This window comes from Dendropsophus ebraccatus, chromosome 4 (genome assembly GCF_027789765.1).
Source record: "Dendropsophus ebraccatus isolate aDenEbr1 chromosome 4, aDenEbr1.pat, whole genome shotgun sequence".
Lineage (NCBI taxonomy): Eukaryota > Metazoa > Chordata > Amphibia > Anura > Hylidae > Dendropsophus > Dendropsophus ebraccatus.
In genome coordinates this window covers 101,552,241-101,574,631 of record NC_091457.1, presented here as the reverse complement: position 1 = coordinate 101,574,631, position 22,391 = coordinate 101,552,241, and the positions used below count along the sequence as shown (strand labels likewise).

The window sequence follows — 22,391 nt, the reverse complement described above, 5'->3', positions numbered from 1 at the left end:
AGGCATATATCTATATGGCACATACATATACAGTATATAAAGGAGAACAAATGTGCTGTTTTTAGTAAAGAAGCCTATATTCCTGTTCCATTTTTCTTCTCTGGTCATGTGATCACTTCCTGGTTTCCTCTCTCCTATAAGCTCTGGACTGTTATACCCGCTGTAATGTTGTAAGTTCCGGACTGCTAATATATATAGCTTCTGGATGGTTATAAGCTCTGGACTGTTATAATGTCGCTCCACTGCTATGTGGACTGTTGTAAGTTTGACGGCCTGTTATAATGGCCTTTTTAACTTTGTTTTGTTTAAACCCTTTTTGTTTGGATCTGTAGTACAATTTCCCAGCATTCTCTGGGCTCATTGCTGAGCGTCCTGACGTTCAAATGTTATCTGGAGGAGATGCTATCTGAAATGTCAAAGCAGCTGAATCCCTGGACTACTGTACTTCCTGTATAAATGGAGGTGAAAGTGTCTGATAGAGCATCTAATGTCCCTCTGAGACCCTCACCTAATGTCACTGACTGTCAGTAGCAACTCCATTCTAACACATGGCTTTATCGCCAGAACGCTAAAGGCCCTATTATGGGCAATAATCGCCTCTTGTATTAGAAGACAACGATCAGCCGACATGAACGATGTCGGAAGATTGTTGTCTGTCATTGCCTTTTAACATGTTGAAAGACAAATGACTAAGATAGCTGCGATCTTCTGACATCGCTCCAGCTATCTTCTATGGGCTGCCTGGACCATCTAGCAATCACCCGGGCTGCCCCCCGCAGCTCCTTGCAGCCCACAACCCCCCCCCCCCCCCCCCCCGCGAGCGCTGACAGCGCTTGTTTGCTCCACTGCACCACCCTGCGTAATAGGGGCTTAATAGATGAAAGTCCTGTGCTACAGCATGCATGTTTTGCAGGAATCTAAGGGAAGAATAACAGACACCTAAAGGTTTTTGGGTATATGTGCCTGTTGGTAATGCAGAAAAGAAAATTGATAAATTAGCCCCCCTTCCTCCCCAACATGTTAGGGTCCATTTACACAGAAAGATTATCTGACAGATTATCTGCCAAAGATGTGAAGCCAAAGCCAGGAACAGACTAAAGCCTGAGATTTCTCCTCTTTTCAAATCCATTTCTGGCTTTGGCTTCAAATCTTTGGCAGATAATCTGTCAGATAATCTTTCTGTGTAAATGGACCCTAAGGCTGGGTTCATACTTTGTTTTTCCATCCGTTTCACGATGTTTAATTTTAACATAAAAACGTAGTTAACCACATTTTTGTGTACATTTTTTTTAATAAGGGTAGTCGGTGAGAAATAAATTCTGCTGTATAGCATACAGCAGCATCGATTTTTACCATCAGTTTTTGCATTTGATTTTCATTTTAACATCTACATTAAACTAACAGCAAAAACGCAGTGCGAACCTAGCATTAAAGCGGTTGTGTCCAGAAGAAAACTCAGTCTAAACTGATTCATTGCACTGATGTTAAATGTAACATATTTCAAATGTATAAGCATTTCTTAAAATGTATCATTTGAGACATATGGACTTACTAAAGCCCCCATGTAACTGCTTTGTTTAATAACCTGTTGCCCTTGGTTACGGCATGCCAAACATCCACTTTATGGTGAACATGTTCTCAAATTTCCTTAAAGTGTCACTGTCGTGAATTTTTGTTTTTGCAGAAATCAATAGTCCAGGCGATTTTAAGAAACTTTGCAATTAGGTTTATTAGCCAAAAAATGCATTTTTATCATGAAAAAGCAGTTTGAAGCTCTCCCCCCTGTCTTCATTGTTCTCCTATGGAGAGAGCTAAAGAAAAGACCAAAACAGGACAACAAAGAGTTAATCTACAAATACCTCACCCGTTATCTCCTGGGACAGTCACCACTGACCTGTCTGAGCTCAGATTACAGCTGCCACCCAGCTCCATGCCTGTAATCCTCTGTTACCTGCTTTCTGCTGCCAGCTAACTCCCTCCTTCCTCCTCCCCCCTCCCCTCGCCCTAGAGCAGACAGGGTACGACTCATGCAACAAGTCACAATTTTCAGATTTTTTGCAGTGGATGGAAAAGAGGAAGGAGGGGGGGACCTGGGAAAAGGCTTTTTACATGCAGATAATGGCAGATTTGGCTAATAAACCCAATTACAAAGTTTCTTAAAATCGCCTGGACTATTGATTTCTGGAAAAATAAATAAATAAATACAACAGTGACTCTTTAAGGTGGTCCTAGAAACCTGTTTAGTGCTTTGACATTCAACACCAGCCCTTCCTCTTCCACTAGGGAGTTTCTTACCTGAAAAGGTCTCTTCTGATCAGGAACATATATAATTGAAGCACAAGGCAGTTCCCTATAGGACCCACCAGGCAGGTGAAATGTTCACCTCTCCTCTTTAAGAGGAGAGAAGATCTCTGGACTAAGGGTGGTATTACATGGGCCGATGAAGGCCTAATAATAACTGTAAACTACCGCTGATCTGCTAGATCGGCGCTTGTTTACTGGGCCTATTATACAGCCTGATTATCGTTTAACAAGAGCTGCAGGGACATCGTTACTGATGTCCTTGCAGTCCTTGCTTGACTTTATACATTACCTGTTCAGGCTGCAGGGCTCCTCCCCAGGTCCCGCGCGCTCCAGCTTCAGAGCGGCCTGTCTCATCTGACAGGCCTCTCAGCCAATCACTGGCCACGGCGGTCCCGGCCAGTGATTGGCTAAGACAGGCGGCTCTGAAGCTGGAGCGCGTGGGACCTGGGGATTCGGCCAATTATCGTTCCGTGTAATAGTACCCTAAAGCCCCTACTATAAGGGACGATTCAGAGGAGCAAACAAGCGCCCACTTACTCCTCATTCCCCGCTTGCTGCTGGCGCTATTACACGCATCGGCAGCGAGCAGGTAAGAGCCAGGGTGGCTGCCTGGGAGATCGCTAGATCGTCCAGGCAGCCCATAGAACATAGGGACGGTCTGCTGCCACCGCTCCTATTACACTAAGCGACGGCAGCATATCGCTTTTATCTGGATTGTTCACGTTTTAACATGTTGAAAGACAACGATCAGCCGACATTGTGCATGTAAGCTGATCAGTGTCAGCTGGATCCAATCCTGGGAAACTGGGAGATAAGACAGGCATCCTGGGAGGAAAGGCAGGGAGCAGAACAACTCTGAAAGGACGGCGGATTGCTGAGCAGTGCACAGGTCAAACAAAGCACTTCGCTTCGTTTAGATGAGCGGTTTGCTCATCTCCAAATACCACACATGTAAAAAAAGATAAATTATATCCACAGTCACAATATACCAAGTCATGGTCACAAACATAATCAGGTAGGGGGCACACAACTGAAAAAGTGCTATGGATGGCCCTAGTCTACTGGATCCCTCATTAGCTTGCTGACCCTACCTAATTGGAGCTACTGTCTTGACAAGCACGACCCCAACTTGAACGCTTTCCCAACTCTAATCTTTCCTAGGTATGTCTATATTGGAAAAGAGAAATATAACTTAGGGAGTCATTGGCAGTATATTGATACATCAGATGGTACAGTTCTGGTCCACAACTATAAGCTGATTTTACTACAGTGTCATGAGTAAGGTAGTGGCAATACAGACACAGACAGCGAGCATTAAACTAGTGCCCGCTTACTGTCCCTACCTACTTGCCACTGTCAGCCCTAGGCAGCTGTGGACATGTATAGGTAAAAAGTGGCACACAGAACACAGACAGACAAACAAACACAATATAGTGGGATGGACAATCCGGGTCAGCAGCAGTGGGCAGCAAAAGTACAAAATCACAAAACAGATATTAAGGCAGCAATCAAGGATTAGTGATGAGAGAGCATGCTCGTCCGAGCTTGGTACTCGATCCAGTATTAAGGTACTCGATGGTACTCGTTACTCGGACGAGCATCTCACGATACTCGAGAAAATCTCATCATCCATTTCCTGTAAGTTTGGGCGCTATTTCTCAGCCAATAAACATGCAGGAGACTCTTTGATACATCCTGCGATCACGTGGGACCCATACATGTCGATAGCAGCGATTAGTTGGCCAGATCAGATGACCCTGTCATATAAAACGTGCAGCCAGCAGTACTCGCTTCAGACGCATGCTGTGAGAGATTAGGGACAGAGCTGCTGCTTCTCAGGGAGAGTGTCAGTGTAGGATTTAGCGTTCCAGTAGGCAGGGAATACTAGCAATACAAACAAACAGCCCTTTTCAGGGCTTCAAATAGTTTTTTAATAGTATTACTACAGACTGCTGGCTGGGACTTGCAGTGCTGCTACCACGATTTAACTAGCACACTGTGGTGATCGGCTGCTGGCAGAAAGTGGACATTATGTGTTGCATACAGACCTCTAAGAAGTGCCCAGTGTACTCTTTTTTGATTTTGGGGCTGGTGGTTCTGCTGTACTACATTGGATTGCTGGGATTTGTAGTACACCTGCATAGAACTTCACTGCTCATTGGACAGGGGTGTCAGAGAGTGTGTCTAGGTCCAGCCACTACCAGATTGTACCGTACAGCCCCCCTAAACTAGTGGGTACTACACTATATTGCTGGGATTTGTTTTACACCTGCATATAACTTCACTGCTCATTGTAAGCAGTAGTGGATTATAATAGGGGTGTTTTGGACGGCAGCCCGGGCCCTGAGCTCCTGGGGGGCCCATGACCACCCAAAAAGACTTATACTTTCAATGGTGTACTGTCTCCTGGCTACACTTCTGCCATGATTTGCAAAAAATCACTGTTTTCTTATGGCAATTTTGCACAAATCAGGACATCATGACATTATCTATCCTGTACTATGAACGCCAGGCTAGTGCTTCCATAGTTACAGTGGGGTGGGGGGGCCCAGGCTTGGTGAACAGCCCGGGGCCTATGGTAAAGTTAATCCGCCCCTGATTGTAAGGGGGTATCCCAGCGTGTGTCTAGGTCCAGCCACTACCAGATTGTACCGTACAGCCCCCCCCCCCTAAACTAGTGGGTACTACACTGTATTGCTGAGATTTGTAGTACACCTGCATAAAACTTCACTGCTCATTGTAAGGGGGTATCCCAGTGTGTGTCTAGGTCCAGCCACTACCAGATTGTACCGTACAGCCCCCTCTAAACAAGTGGGTACTACACTGTATCGCTGGGATTTGTAGTACACTACCCCTCAAGTGATGATCCCTTTGCATGAGACACTTGCCAGATCCTCAAGGATCAAAGTCAAATTCAAAATCAAACAGCGGTGGGGAGAGAGGTGGTGAGTCACATTATGCAGGGAATGTTACCCCAACTGCTGCAGTCAAATTGAAAATTGAAAGGGTGGTGAGGGTAGAAGTGAGTAGTTACATTATGCAGTGAATGTTACCCCAACCGCTACCGTCAAATTGAAAATTGAAAGGGTACTGGGGGTAGAAGGCTACTTGTTGGCTACTGCTGGGCCTTAACTGGCATCCATGTTGACTACAGGTGTGCCTGCCCTTGCCTCCCTGTTGCTGGGCCTTAACTGGCATCCATGTAGACTACTGGTGTGCCTGCCCTTGCCTCCTTGTTGCTGGGCCTTAACTGGCATCCATGTTGACTACTGGTGTACCTGTCCTTGCCTCCTTGTTGCTGGGCCTTAACTGGCATCCATGTTGACTACTGGTTTTGGACAACACAGATTACTGGGTGTTCACCCTCCTGGACCCTCAGTACAAACCGAACTTTTCCACTGTCATTCCTGCCGAGGAACGCAGTATGAGAGCGAATCAATATCAACAGGCCCTGGTGCAGGAGCTAAAAATGTACTTCCCATCTGACACCACTAGCGCCAGAGTACGTAGTTCTGTGGGCCAAAGAGCTGGGGAGAGGAGCGGTGTAGCAGGCAGCTTGTCAAGGGGCAGGGGAACACTCTCCAAGGCCTTTTGACAGTTTCATGGAACCCCAGCAAGACTATGTCAACCGTCCCCAGTCTAGACAGAGTAGGGGGGAAGCCTTCAGGAAGATGGTGAGGGAGTACCTTGCTGACCACCATACCACCGTCCTTCCCGATCACTCTACCTACAACTACTGGGTTGCAAAGCTGGATACGTGGCCCGAACTGGTGCTTTATGCCTTTGAGGTGCTGGGCTGCCCGGCTGCTAGCGTGTTGTCAGAGTGTGTCTTCAGTGCAGCTGGTGCCATCATCACTGATAAGCGCAACCGCCTGTCAACTGACAGCGCTGACAGGCTGACGTTTATAAAAATGAACAAAGCCTGGATTTCACCTGAATTCAATTGTCTACTAGGGGAAAGCAGCTCAACATGAAGATTCCTGTTATCTCCTCTCCTCCTCTTCCTCCTCTTCCTTCAATTCTCAGCCAACAGCCAAGTCTTCTTCTGCCATGCAGTGTCTGGCCTAATTTTTGGGAGGCTCAATTGCTTCCTCACTCACTTCTAATTCTTCTCTGTGTCCTCAGTGCCATGCTCTGACGTCACACTAACCAGCTAGCCGTGGCCGGGGCCTCATCACCCTTGGTGGAGAGGCATCAGGTGTACCCTTGATGGTGACTGACAGCTGGCCTAGCCAGATTGTACCGTACAGCCCCCCCAAAACTCGTGGGTACTACACTGTATTGCTGAGATTTGTAGTACAGCTGCATAGCACTTCACTGCTCATTGTAATGGGGTGTCACAGAGTGTATATAGGTCCAGCCACTACCAGATTGTACCGTACAGCCCCCCCCAAAACTTGTGGGAGCACAAGTATTTTTCCTGATTTCTGTATTTCATACGCAAGGCCTATCTAAGTTCCATACTGTGCATTGTCCATAAAATGGTGACCCCCAGGAGTAAGGGTCGAGGACGAGGGCGTGGGGTTCCAAGTGATACCGTTGCCGGAGGCTGTGGTTGAGGGCAGGGTGACACAGCAGCACCTGTTGAGGTAGCAGTGGCACACCGCAGACGTCCACTCCCTAGCTTCTTTGCCCAACTTATGGGGTCTCAAGGTAGACCGATATTGAAACCGCAGCAGTGTGAACAGGTGATCACGTGGATAGCGGATAATGTGTCCAGTAACTTATCCACCACCCAGTCTTCCACACAGTCCACCCACGCTACCCAAGGGAGTGGAACCCTTGCTCCATTAGCTCAGCCTCCTTCCCCACAGCCTGGCCCCTCCAGGGAAAGAAGGGATTCAGATCCACCACCATGCTCCCAGGAACTCTTTTCTGGAGCCTTCCCTGAGTCAGAGCAACCGGAGCAGTCCATCTGTCCTGATGCCCAAACGATGCAGCTCACGCGGTCAGTGGGTGATGAGAGTGGGGGCTTGCAAGCGGTGTTGGAAGAGGTGTTTGATGATGACGATAAGACCTGGTTGTCAGACAGTGAGGTTGTTGTCATGGATGTAACTCAAAGTGAGGAGGAGAGTGAGGAAATGGAGTTGACAAAAATGACGTTTAGGATACACACCGCCACAGGTAATAATTTGTTAATGCTGTTTGTGCCTTAAAGAGGAGGGTAACGATCACTTCATAGAACGATTGACGTGACTATAACTTTCATATTGACATGTTAGCCTCCTTACCCCCAACAGTTGCCAAAATAGGGCACAGGTGGTCAGGTCGTCACCTTTTTGTTTCTGTTTGTCTATCCGGGAACTGATTATCAGGAAGGAACAGATGCCTCACTCTGCTGAGGGCCCTCTGCCCCTTCCTTTAAGCAAGTAGGGTTAGGGTCAGCACTTGGACCCTAATAAGTTTGGTGACATATCTGAAATTTGGAAATGATGGTTACCCTTCAGTTTAATTTGTTGGGATATACACATATTGTAAGTTTGCACAGTATGAGAGAGAAATCTATCTAGCTGTGCTCATGCTTGTTTGTTAGCACTTAAACCAGTTAGCACTTAGAATTGTCACATTAGTCAACTAGGGAATGGGATGTCACTATTGTTGGGTGACTGTTTTCAGTTCATAGTTCACATTGTAAAAGTTAAAAGTTCTGCACTTATCTCACTTTTCATTGGTTGTTGTTCTTTGATTGCACAGTTTGAGTTCACTTTTATCACTTTGATGGTTTAGAAGGATGTGTGCTTTCCCCCCCAAACATTTGCACCATGATGTACCACACCACCCCTTACTAAGACACCATGTATAGATATATTGCACTTTTTTCTTAATTTAATTTTTTATTAATTTTTCTTAATGGTTCTCTGTGTGCTCACTGCCATGCTGTGTCTGGTATAATTTTTGGAAGGCTCATTTGCTTCCTCATCGACTTTAATGGTTCTCTGTGTGCTCACTGCTATGCTAGGTCTGGTATAATTTTTGGAAGGCTCACTGGCTACCGCTTCTACCTTGTTTACTCTGTCCTCACTGCCCTGCTGTGTCAGGCTGAATTTTTGGGTGGTTCATGATATACTACCTCTGTTTTAATGGTTCCCTGTGTTCTCACTGCCATGCTGTGTCAGGCTGAGTTTTTGGGTGGTCTATATGCCTACCTCTGTTTTAACCAGGCTGTTGCACAGAATTAGGCATAATGGTGCCATTAGGCAGCCTGAGAGGCATGCATACATGCTGCCCCTGCTGTTTCCTGTCCATTTCCGTTGTGTTTCCATCAATTTCTGAGGTTGACAGGTTTTCACACGACCTTCCCTCTACCGAACTTGAGTCTCCTGCAAAAATGCTAGTGTCTCCCATTGACTTCAATGGGGTTCGTTACTCGAAATGAGCACTCGAGTATCGGGAGATATTCGTTTCAGGTTAACGAGCACCCGAGCATTTTAGTACTCGCTCATCACTATCAAGGAGTCAGAATATGAAGCAAAGGTCAGGTAAACAGCAGTAGCAAAATATAGCAGGCAAAGAGAACTCAATAACCGACCAGGAAAATAGGCAATACACACACTATATATGGGAACAGAGGTCTGGTCCAGAAGCTGGTTGGACCGGCCTCTGATTCCTCAACACACAGCTGCGAAACAGACAACCTGACTGGTAGGAAGAACCATCAGTCAGACTAATGAAACAGCAGCAGAATTAACCCTGAGCTTGCCAGGACACAACAGGCAAGATGGGAGGGGCTGAACAAACCTAAACAGGGATAGACTAGTGTTCAGAATACAGGCGAAATACAAGTAAATAAAACAAGTGTCAAATCATGGCCAAAAGTGCAGTCTTGGTCGTAACTTACGACGTGAGGACTGTGCCAAGGTCCCTACAGGTAGATTCCTAACATGTAGTCTCCAAATTGGGAAAATTGTAAGACTTTTGTAGCGAGATCTGATGTTGGAATAAGCCAGCTAGCTTGACATAATGTCTGGTCAATCATTAACCAATCCAACACGCTTAAGAAAGGCTGAGTGATAGCCGAAACATCGCATTACAGGGTGTGAATTAAAGTCATGTTTTTGTTCATCACATGTGCTGTCTCCATCGTCTTTCTTTGGTCAGTCATTAGGACTGCTTAGCTAGCTGACTTGGAGGAGAGCAGAGCCTAATCAGCATTAGTAGTAATTGACCAACAGTGTCAGGGTGTGGTCTGTAAAATCATCCTACACAACTGCCTGAATGTCGGGAACACCAATACAAGTCCTCAGCACAAGCTCATCTTCTTCATATGAAGATACCCACAGGCAAGCTGGGCAAATCCTATCACTTCGTGATGAGGGAGAAATTGCTCACATTCATGAAAACTTAGAGCAATACCTTCCCAGCAATACCAACCCTTTGCACTTGGTTCTCCCTCTACTGCCCATATTGAGGATGCAGGGGGAGGGGGCTGTGACCAATTCTTAATTCTAATCTACCCCTTGGAGGAGTTAAGGAGAGCCATGTGCAAAGGCAGCTGATGAGACCATTGCCTCACTATGGTTGTTTAACTGGAACAAGCCCTCTGGTTAGTTTTATGGGGTCACATTATTGGTGAGGAAATTCCTTTATTCCTTTTCATGTTTTGTTCTGGAGCAGTATTGTGGGCCTAGGTCCCATGTTGGACTTAAGAGTTGCGTATATCCTGTGCTAAAGCAATAGGGTAACCCAGGTTATGTGCCAAAGTAATAGGGCTGCCTAGGTCCTATGCTAGAGCAATATGGCTGCTCAGGTATTGTGCTAGGGCAATAAGTTGCTGGAGCAACAGGGCTGCCCAGATTTTGTACTTAGTAAATATGACTGATGGTCCTGGAGGTTGATTCTTGTATGGTGGCCGATGACTGAACTCATACTAATACATGGATTCAGCAATTCTAGAGCAGAAATTCACTTTGCCCCCAACCATCCTCTTTCCCGCTGCAATAGCTATAGAACTGTCTAAGATTTTGTTATTCTTGATAAAGGGGTTGCATACATTACAAAAAGGCCACTTTCTTTCAGACACAGTAGCACTACTGTCCATGGGCTTTATCTAACATTGCAGTTCTACCCCTTTCACATGAATGCCCTATGCTGCAGTAACAGATATAACCTATGGATAATGGTGTTTGTAGAGGGAAGCAGCCAAGTATTTTATGTGTGAACCTCTTTAATGTATAATTACAAGACCATTATACTAATCTGGTACTGTAGTATTAGGTTATTACTGTTATAGTCAATGATGTCTGTAACAGGGGCTGGGGCTGTGACTACCTTGTCAGCAGTACTAAATTGAGTTTTTGTTAGTATAGTATAAGGTTTGTGGATCTCATGGACATCTCATCAAAATGTCATTATATTAGTTTTATATTCAATAATGTCTGTAATGGGTCGGGGCTCTAACAACCTCTTGGACAAGAGGTAATAGCGGTAATAGAAGGAATAGAGTTTTCTGTGTATAAAGTGTGTCATCTCATTTAAGTTAACTTTTTGTTTTCTGTTGCAGTGCTCCTGGGAGGTTGGAGAATCCTGGACGTTTAGCTGGGCAGAGTTCCGCTCCTCAGACGTTTAGACAAACCCCTGAAAGCACAAAAGAAGTGAAAAGCCATGTCTCCCCGCCCCAGCAGGCGTCTGACGTCTCCAGAAGGACACTGCAGGTGGAAAGCAAAGGTCATCGTGCTGGAAGATCACCCTCAGCATCTCCAGACAGAGGCACTACCCCAACCTCGCCCTACTCAGTGCCGCAGATCGCCCCTCTCCCCAGCAGCACGCTCTGCCCTATATGCAACACAACAGACCTCACCTCCTCTCCAAATCAGCCAAACTTTAACAAATGCACCCAGTGTCGCAGCGAGGTGTGCAACCAGTGTGGTTTCAACCCCAACCCTCATCTGACAGAGGTAACGTTAAACATTTTGTTATAATGAGCGCATCTCCCCTATGGATCTGAAAACTGTTATGTTATGTGTCTCCTGTGCCCTTCGTATCACACTGAACTAGCCCACTGCATGACCCACAAATAATACCCTGTACTGATCCTAAGTTACATCTTAACTTATATTCATTTACATCAAAAGCTGCATACACAACGTTTCCTCATTGACTTATGTTTCAATCATATTCAGAGATGTCATTACTTCTGCTAAGATATCATGTCTCATACTCCATTCACATCCAGAGCATTCACAACTGTGCAGCTGCATTATGTCTTACATGATCATTAAAACAGGCTCATTATTGGGAGTGAGTGTTTTTCACTTGTTTATTCGGTGTTCTGCCTTTTACATGAGGGGCTATTCACATCCATGCACGTACAGTATTCTGCGGACTGGACCTTGGAGTTCCCAGCAGTAGCATTCATTTGGATCCTGGGTGCTCTGAAACTGTCTAAATATTCCCACTACTGTACTTACACGCCGTGAGTAGCCCCTCAGGCAATAATCAGGCTGTTCAGCTGATAATCGTCACGTGTAAAAGGGCCTTTATATTCCAGTCACATCCAGAGGTGCAGTTGCTACATCAAATCTTAGTGAATCCATGCCACGATCCGCCTCCGCACTAGGTTATGTCGTATTGTTTTGTGGCACGGATCGTCTGAATAGGCTTGTAGGATTCAATGTCCCCTAAATTTATCAGTGGTCACAGATCCGCGATCATGGATCAGGACATGTGAATAAGGCCTTATTCCCAAATCATTTCCAGAGATACAGTCAAAATTTTGCTAGTTGATAATGGAAACACTTGGATGTGGATTTTGTGAATGTGCACCATTGTTTCACCATTTTTCTACACAGATTCCTTATTCTAATCCTCATGGGCCAGTGTGATCTATTTGAGGTTGTGGGGAGAAAAAAAGTAATCTATTAGTGAGGAGCATCTTCTTGTGCTCTGCCACATGCAGTATGGGGTACAATACATAGCAGTGGACAGTTGTGGTGTTCCTCGGGTGGAGGTTAGGACAGATGTTGGGCAATGGATGATAGTTGGATAGACAGGTACTAAAGAGTGAGTTTCTGTTGGGTACACCTGGATTTTGAAAATGAATGTCAGTTAAATATGGAGGGTATTAGGGAATACATGGCATTTGGATAAACTAGGGTGTTGAGATGTAGGAAGTAGTTAGAGTTTGGAATTAAAGAAAAGGTGGGAGTAAGATGGGAGGTACAGTGGACTGGGTGGTTGTTGGGTTATTTCTGGTAAAGGGGTGGGTGTTTGGTCAATAAAGTGTAGTGTTGGCAGGTGGGGGATAGTTGGATAGAGAGGTAGTATCAGGATGGCAGTTGTTAGTGTCAGGTATTTGGGAGGGAGCAGTATTTGGATAGACTTGACATTTTGGATGAGGTGTTGCTGACTTTGAAGTAGTTGGATGGATTTTAGTTTTAGGAAGTGGGTCATAGTTGGTTAATGGTGCTATTGTTGAGGTAATAGTAGTTGGATAAAGTAGTTTGATAGAAGCTGTTTTATTAATGGGAGGTAAATGGATAGAGGGGCATGTAGGGTGGGTGGTGGGTAGATAGAATGAAATCATGAATGTGGATGATGGTTGGGCGGGAGAGGCATTGGCAGATTGCATTAAAAAAAATCAACGAGCAGCATGCAATGGTATTTTATCTGGTAAATTGCCAGTCACCTTGTCGGCAATCCAACTGGCCCCATTAAAGTCAAGGTGGCTTTGGTGTCCGGCATGCAGGGGATCCAGCATTGCCATTATTTTCCAGCCTGATATGGATGTAACATGGGTGTAAGGGTTTGGACACGCAAAGATGACACATCACTGGTTATTCCCTAAGTTTAACAAAACTACAAGAAATGCAGTGGTTTTGATGTATTTTTATGAAACCAGGTTCTGGTGCTGGGTTTACTTGCCTCTTGAATGATAGCACAAAGGTAATGACTTCTCTGTCTTGTAATGGAGCTTTACTCAGCTGGATAACAGCAAGCATCATTTTGCAGGCTAGTAACAGCGGCAATTTTCCTCTTTTGGTGTGGTGGCATTGTTCTAGATGCAATTAGACTGTGGAATATGCTGGATACACAGGAAAGGATCAGGATGAATGTGAAACAATGTCCTGCTCAGTAATGGGGTTCCTTCCATTCCTGATATCACAGATCCCTATGCAAACACCTGCCAGTCACATCTACTGTATATATAATATATGCCAATAATAAAAACACCCGAATCCACTCTGATACAGAACTGGTTGCATAGACCATCTCCTTTTAGCAAACTGGTCTGAGCATCTGTCATATTATTTAAGGGGTTATCCAGCGCTACAAAAACATGGCCACTTTTCCACCTACTGTTGTCTCCAGTTCAGGTGCGGTTTGCAATTAAGCTCCATTTACTTAAATGAAACTGAGTTTAAAAACTCCACCCAAACTGGAGACAACAGTAGGGGGAAAGTGGCCATGTTTTTTTTTTAAATATATATTTATTTGGATTTTGTAGCAACAAATAAAGAAAAAAGTATAGCATTTTTCACTGCATAACTATACAACCAGGACCCAAACAGGGGTCCAACTTCAGAGACACCATATCCAACATTTGTATCAAGAATGCTCAGTAAGATATAATATAGTACAACTATGCATTGCATGTACTGCAGACGTCCGCCTCCTGCGACTGCCCGTGCCCCCTGTCTAAATTTGGTGAGTAACGGTAGCCGCTCTCATCGCCTGGAAGTATAAAGTGTAAGATGTGAGGGGATAGTGACCATCCCGGTTACCTGGGAGCTAGTTCCATTGTAAAGGTCATCCCGTCTCCCCCACAACTCTGTGTGGCCATGTTTTTGTAGCGTTGGATAACCCCTTTAATTACTGATAACTTCTGGAGAGAAGCCCAAGTTACAGAATAGAAAAACTGGGGACTCAAGAGGAGGGAATCTGTTAGCTGCAATTTATGTTCTGCTAGATAGCAGTTAGGTCAAGGAGACACACAGTACCTGTCATATATCCATCTGTGCTTCCAAAGCGTGAAAATGCTTTTATTCTATAGTACAAAGAGTAAAAGTGGCTTTCCCAAGCTCCTAATCTGCTGCAAGCTGTAACACCTTCTTACCCCCCCCTCTCAAACCTATCCCTGCTTGGGACTCAGCTTCCAGGTATCAATCAAGTAGGGGGGGGGGGTGTCAGTCATTCCAGCTCGCGGCAGATCAGGATCTCGGGAAAGCATCTTTGACTCTTTGTTCTAAAGAATAAAAGCATTTTTCTACATTCTGGATGCACAGCTGGATAAATCAAAGATCCTGTATATTTCCTTGTTGTAACAGCATAGCAACATGAGTTAGACCTGAAAGATTCCCTTTAAGGAGAACAAGAACTGATTATAAATATACTTCTTTCTGTCAAAATGCCGAAAAATCAATAAAAATGTTGAACAAGAACTGATTATAATGAACAGCTGCCCGTTACAGGTGGCAGGGGCTGCTCACTAGGGAAAGGTTTGTTTTATACTGGACAGGTGATGGCTGTTTTGGACAGATGCAACGTACCATGGACTTGTGATTGTTATACTGGACATGTGTTGGTTGTATTGGACAGATGCTACAGTAGGTACTTAGGACAGGTGCTTGTGATACTGGGCAGGTGTTGGTTGTATTTGTCCAATGCTAGTTACTGGGGACAGGTGCTTGTGATACTTGGCAGGTGCTGGTTGTATTGTACAGATGCTAGTTACTGGGGACAGGTGCTCGTTATACTGGACAGGTGTTGGTTGTATTGTACAGATGCTAGTTACTGGGGACAGGTGCTCGTTATACTGGACAGGTGCTGGTTGTATTGTACAGATGCTAGTTACTGGGGACAGGTGCTCGTTATACTGGACAGGTGCTGGTTGTATTGTACAGATGCTAGTTACTGGGGACAGGTGCTCGTTATACTGGACAGGTGCTGGTTGTATTGTACAGATGCTAGTTACTGGGGACAGGTGCTCGCAGTGTCGGACTGGGGTACCTTGGCCCACCAGGGAAATTGATTCTTGGGGCCCACCCAACATATAAAGACATAATCAGCGCCAAACCTTTCACGTTAGTACAGAGACTTTGCATAGAGCTGTGTATGTGAGCAGCAACGCTAGTGCAGTGCCAGTCACTTATACAGTTGTTACTGATTTATGCAGTTGTGGTAAAACTGCACCATTTATGTAGAAACTTTAATGAAATTCCAACAATATTGCTGTAAAAACACATAAAAAATGTCATGTGTGAACACAGCCTCAGAAGATGAAGGAAAAAATGACCATCTAGTCTGCTCCTCTATTACAATCTCCAGCAGAGGAGACCCATGACGGTTTATTCTAGCCTCACCACAAGCTGTTGGGCTGGAATAAGACTTTAAAGGACCATCATGAAAAGCACATCAGTGGTCATTAAAGCGTTAAAGGGGTACTCTGGTAAAAAAAAATATATATATATTTTTTTTAATCTGATGTCAGAAGTTACAGATTAGTAAATTACTTCTAATTAAAAATCTTCAGTCTTTCAGTACTTATCAGCTACTGTATGTCCTGCAGGAAGTGGTGTATTCTTATTAATCTGACACAGTGCTCTCTGCTGCCACCTCTGTCCATGTCAGGAACTGTCCAGAGCAGCAGCAAATCCCCATAGAAAACCTCTCCTGCTCTGGACAGTTCCTGACATGGACAGAGGTGGCAGCAGAAAGCAATGTGTCAGACTGGAAACAATACACCACTTCCTGCAAGACATACAGCAGCTGATAAGTACGGGAAGACTGGAGATTTTTAATTAGAAGTAATAAATAAATTCGTATAACTTCCTCACACCAGTTAGTTTAAAAAAATATTTTTCACCGGAGTACCCCTTTAAAGTCAATACAAAATGTCAGACAGACGTGATTAAAAGTTTAATCTGTCTCAGGGGTGAGACACCCAACAATGGCCAGAATGTCACTCAGTCCATCATAATGCAAGTGAGGGGCTGAGCACTCATTATAGGAGATGGGTTCCATTATAGTCTATGGGCCCGTCATGTGTAACATGACTGATGGAGTGATGATCTAGCCACCACAGGAGGTCTCAGCACTGACACCCCGACTGATCGAAACATTTCACACATCTGCATGATGTCAAAAGTTTTTATAATGACAGTCCAGGCTCTTGCACACATCCGTGTATGCCTCCATAAATGCACCGTCCATAACCGCACGCTGCCCAAGTCTATGCAGCCCGGCTGCAATCTGGGCCATTTAATAACATGTATTTCTTCGGGGTTCTGCTGATTACAGGAAACAAACTTTATATAATATAGTGGAGACAGTGACCTGTAATCAGCCGGACTGCGCACAAGGTCTGGGAGTGATGCTTCACCTGGCTGTTACTATCAGAGAGACCCCGACCAAGCTAAACCTCTCATATGTCAAAAGTTCATTCAAATAACAGTTAACACTTTAAAGACTGCAAATATTCACAATCAATGGCTGCAGCAGGTCATTGCAGTGATTGGCTGAGCGGGTTGTCAGCGAGTCAGGACCAGTAGAAGCAGCAGGAGTGCACCAGTGGAAAGAAAGCGGTAAGCATGGTGTCACACAGCTAGGTTCACACAGTATTTTGGTCATTTTTTTTGTAACCAAAACCGGGAGTGGATTTGAAACACAGAAAGGCTCTGTTCACACCCTGTTGAAATTTAAAATAACACCAATTATTTGCCATTAAATGGCGGCCATCCACTAAATTTCTACAGTGTGGGAACATAGCCTTTCTGTGTTTTCAATCTACTCCTGGTTTTGGTTGCAAAATACTGAGCAAAAATACTGTGTGTAAACCTAGATTTAGGCTGGGTTCACACCACATATAACACAGGCTGTTTTGTGACGCAGCTGGGTCACAGAGCGGCCAATGTTACTGGAGATCATCCCGGATAGTACTGCAGTACTGGCCGGATGATCTTCATTTCTGCTGAATTCGGATGCAGGTGCACCAGTGTGCACCCGCATCCGAATTCACCACTGCACACAACGGAGCGTGTGGCCGGAGCCGCACACTCCATTGTGTGAACTGCCATGTCTGTACGGCCGCAGAAAAATGACATGTCAGTTTTTCGTGCGGCTGGAGCGTATACTATGTGTATACGCTCCGTCTGGGATTCCATTCATTCCAATACAACGTATGTTTTGCATAAATCACGGCTGTTATTGCAAATTGCAACAACAGCTAAGATTTATGCAAAACATATGTTGTGTGAACATGGCTTTAAGATGTAATCTGCCATTTTATACATCTACTAGTAGAAGAGAGAGAACACCATGCGGCGCACATAGCGTATTACTGCAGAACAAATGTGTGTAAGTGGCTAAACTTGCTGCTCACCTTGGGCGGTCATGCTACAAGCCCAACACCGCCAGTCACCTTAGCGGTGGTTTGTACACCTTGATGCCGCTTTCAGCCCTTTCAACGGAACCAGGAGACTTGGTACAATAATTCAGCAGCGAAGATAGTACCAAAGTAGTAAAAAATCTTGTGACTTTATTAACTCCCTCTTGTGCAATGTTTAGCCTTACTCAGAGCTAAAACGAAACATCGCGCTAGAGGGTGTGAATAAAATCACAAGAATTACTACTACTTTAGTGCTGCCTCTGCTGCTGCTCCGGAGGGGGTGCAGTCTGGTGAGGCGGTATTATCCTACCTATCACTGATACTACTGCTCCGGAGGGGGTGCAGTCTGGTGAGGGGGTATTATCCTACCTATCACTGATACTGATGCTGCTCCAGAGGGGGTGCAGTCAGATGAGGGGGCATAATCCTACCTATCACTGATACTACTGCTCCGGAGGGGGTGCAGTCAGATGAGGGGGCATAATCCTACCTATCACTGATACTACTGCTCCGGAGGGGGTGCAGTCTGGTGAGGGGGCATAATCCTACCTATCACTGATACTACTGCTCCGGAGGGGGTGCAGTCTGGTGAGGGGGGCATAATCCTACCTATCACTGATACTACTGCTCCGGAGGGGGTGCAGTCTGGTGAGGGGGCATAATCCTACCTATCACTAATACTGCTGCTGCTCCGGAGGGGGTGCAGTCTGGTGAGGGGGTATTATCCTACCTATCACTGATACTGCTGCTCCGGAGGGGGTGCAGTCTGGTGAGGGGGCATAATCCTCCCTATCACTGATACTGCTGCTCTGAAGGGGGTGCAGTCTGGTGAGGGGGGGGCATAATCCTACCTATCACTGATACTGCTGCTCCGGAGGGGGTGCAGTCTGGTGAGGGGGCATAATCCTCCCTATCACTGATACTGCTGCTCTGGAGGGGGTGCAGTCTGGTGAGGGGGCATAATCCTACCTATCACTAATACTGCTGCTCCGGAGGGGGTGCAGTCTGGTGAGGGGGTATTATCCTACCTATCACTGATACTGCTGCTGCTGCTCCGGAGGGGGTGCAGTCTGGTGAGGGGGCATAATCCTCCCTATCACTGATACTACTGCTCCGGAGGGGGTGCAGTCTGGTGAGGGGGCATAATCCTACCTATCACTGATACTGCTGCTCCGGAGGGGGTGCAGTCTGGTGAGGGGGGGCATAATCCTACCTATCACTGATACTACTGCTCCGGAGGGGGTGCAGTCTGGTGAGGGGGTATTATCCTACCTATCACTGATACTACTGCTCCGGAGGGGGTGCAGTCTGGTGAGGGGGGGTATTATCCTACCTATCACTGATACTGCTGCTCCGGAGGGGGTGCAGTCAGATGAGGGGGGGCATAATCCTACCTATCACTGATACTACTGCTGCTGCTCCAGAGGGGGTGCAGTTTGGTGAGGGGGGCATTATCCCACTTGTGTCTGTGTCTGCTGCTTATATCTTTATTCTTGAGTCGGTACAATAGTTGAGAAGAAGTTCACACTCTGGAGGTCCCAGTTGTGCAGGAGATCCGTGAGGCTTGGGCGCTGATCAGCTGATTCAGGATTCTTACATTAAAGATAATAGGTGTTGTAGTAGACGTAGGAGTAAGATTTAAATCAATGGATGAGGCGTTTCTAAGGGAATCCTCAATAGATCTGATGATCTCATCTGATGAAACCCGTCATCCATTGATTAAAGTCTTACTGTTATATCTACTACAACACCTATCATCTGTGATGTGAGAATCCTCAGCTGATCAGAGCCTAAGCCTCACGGATCTCCTGCACAACTGGACCTCCAAAGTGTGAACTTCTCATCACATACATACAGTATACATATATACACAAATAGACATACTGTAGACATACATACTGTATACATATATACACAAATAGACATACTGCAGCCATACACACAGTATACATATATACACAAATAGACATACTGCAGCCATACACACTGTATACATATATACACAAATAGACATACTGCAGACATACATACTGTATACATATATACACAAATAGACATACTGCAGACATACACACTGTATACATATATACACAAATAGACATACTGCAGCCATACACACTGTATACATATATACACAAATAGACATACTGCAGACATACATACTGTATACATATATACACAAATAGACATACTGCAGACATACACACAGTATACATATATACTCAAATAGACATACTGCAGCCATACACACTGTATACATATATACTCAAATAGACATACTGCAGACATACACACTGTATACATATATACACAAATAGACATACTGCAGACTGCAGACATACACACTGTATACATATATACACAAATAGACATACTGCAGACATACACAAACATGCAGACACAACACACCTTACATATATACATCTAATCATACTAACACACACAGACTCACCAACATGGATACACAGATACAAAAGCATGCAGATTACACATATAAACCATCTATAGAACTACATTACATAATATACACTATATACATCATAGAAAACACACATATATATTACTCACATGCATAAACACATGACACATGTACAGACACACACTGATGACAGATAGACAAGTATATACACACACACTTACATGTTCAGCAGGGCAGGAGGCTTCAGTCTTCTTGTCTCCATCTTCTCTTCTCCCAGCCAGGCAGCCTGCAGCCTCTCCCCATCTCCTGTGCACCGACTGCACACACACAGCAACAGGAGAGTCACATGACTGCAGAGGGGAGGGGGGATGGAGGAGGCCCTGCTGCTGCCGCTCTCCTGACAGGCAGGAAGAGGGCAGCGCTGAGGCCCAGAGCTGATGTAAGGAGCCAGGTGAGCAGGGGGGAGGGGAGGGCCAATGATTACAGAAAGAACGGGCCCTGATGCCGTGCTGAACTCACCCAGCAGTGTGGGAGCCAGCAGGGGGCCCGTTGAGCTCCCGACACTAGGCAGCTTCCAAACGGGAGGCCCCTCTCTGGCTTAGGGGAAGGGCCCTGCAAGAGGGAGGAGGGGGTGGGGCCCACCGGGGGATCCCCCGGCTCCCCGGTGGCCCAGTCCGACGCTGGGTGCTCGTTATACTGGACAGGTGCTGGTTGTATTGTACAGATGCTAGGTACCATGGACAGGTGCTTGTTATATTGGACAGGTGCTGGTTGTATTGTACAGATGCTAGTTACTGGGGACAGGTGCTCGTTATACTGGACAGGTGTTGGTTGTATTGGACAGATGCTAGTTACTGGGGACAGGTGCTTGTGATACTGGGCAGGTGTTGGTTGTATTTGTCCAATGCTAGTTACTGGGGACAGGTGCTTGTGATACTGGGCAGGTGTTGGTTGTATTGTACAGATGCTAGGTACCATGGACAGGTGCTTGTTATATTGGACAGGTGTTGGTTGTATTGGATAGATGCTAGTTACTGGGGACAGGTGCTTGTTATACTGGACAGTTGTTGGTTGTATTGGATAGATGCTAGTTACTGGGGACAGGTGCTTGTTATACTGGACAGGTGTTGGTTGTATTGTACAGATGCTAGTTACTGGGGACAGGTGCTTGTTATACTGGACAGGTGTTGGTTGTATTTTACAGATGCTAGGTACCATGGACAGGTGCTTGTTATATTGGACAGGTGTTGGTTGTATTGGATAGATGCTAGTTACTGGGGACAGGTGCTTGTTATACTGGACAGCTGTTTGTTGTATTGGACAGACGCTAGTTACTGGGGACAGGTGCTTGTGATACTGGACAGGTGTTGGTTTTATTTTACAGATGCTATGTACCATGGACAGGTGCTTGTTATACTGGACAGGTGTTGGTTGTATTGTACAGATGCTAGTTACTGGGGACAGGTGCTTGTTATACTGGACAGGTGTTGGTTGTATTGTACAGATGCTAGTTACTGGGGACAGGTGCTTGTTATACTGGACAGGTGTTGGTTGTATTGAACAGATGCTAGGTACGGCTGGGTTCACACTGCGTTTTTGCAATCCGTTTTTGCAATCCGTTTTTTGCAAAAAAACGGATGAAAAAAAAAACGGATGCATTTGTGTGCATCCGTTTTGATCTGTTTTTCCATTGACTTCCATTGTAAAAAAAAAAAAGGATCAAAACGGATTCGTTTTTTTTGACGGACACAAAAACGTATCTGACACTACTTTTGTGTCCGTTAAAAAAACGGATCCGTTTTGATCCGTTTTTTTACAATGGAAGTCAATGGAAAACGGATCAAAACGGATGCACACAAATGCATCCGTTTTTTTCATCCGTTTTTCATCCGTTTTTTTTTGCAAAAAACGGATTGCAAAAACGCAGTGTGAACCCAGCCTACCATGGACAGGTGATTGTTATACTGGACAGGTGTTGGTTGTATTGGACAGATGCTAGGTATAGTACCATGGACAGGTGATTGTTATACTGGACAGGTGTTGGTTGTATTGTACAGATGCTAGGTATAGTACTATGGACAGGTGATTGTTATACTGGACAGGTGTTGGTTGTATTGGACAGAGGCTAGCAGGGCTGGACTGAGACTAAAAAGCTGCCCTGGCACATAAAGCATCCTTTTAGCCCATGTAAAATATCAAACATCCCCACCCCCGGCCCAGTGAATAAAATAAATAAAAAACGAGAGAGAGAGAAAGGTGCTGCAGCAAAATTTGCTGTACTATTTCAGACTCTCTATTCCATCCACCTCAACCAGTACTGGTACTGAATAAAAAACACTGTATTGT

General features: G+C 45.3%; 1 protein-coding gene across 1 annotated transcript in view; it reads left to right on the top strand.

The window, feature by feature from the left end:
• BSN (bassoon presynaptic cytomatrix protein) overlaps window positions 1-22,391 on the top strand; it is a 178,297-nt gene that overhangs the window by 30,466 nt on the left and 125,440 nt on the right. The window contains exon 2 of the mRNA XM_069966489.1: window positions 10,805-11,198. Coding sequence (XP_069822590.1) covers window positions 10,805-11,198 — 394 coding nt within the window. The remainder of the gene's footprint in view (window positions 1-10,804; window positions 11,199-22,391) is intronic.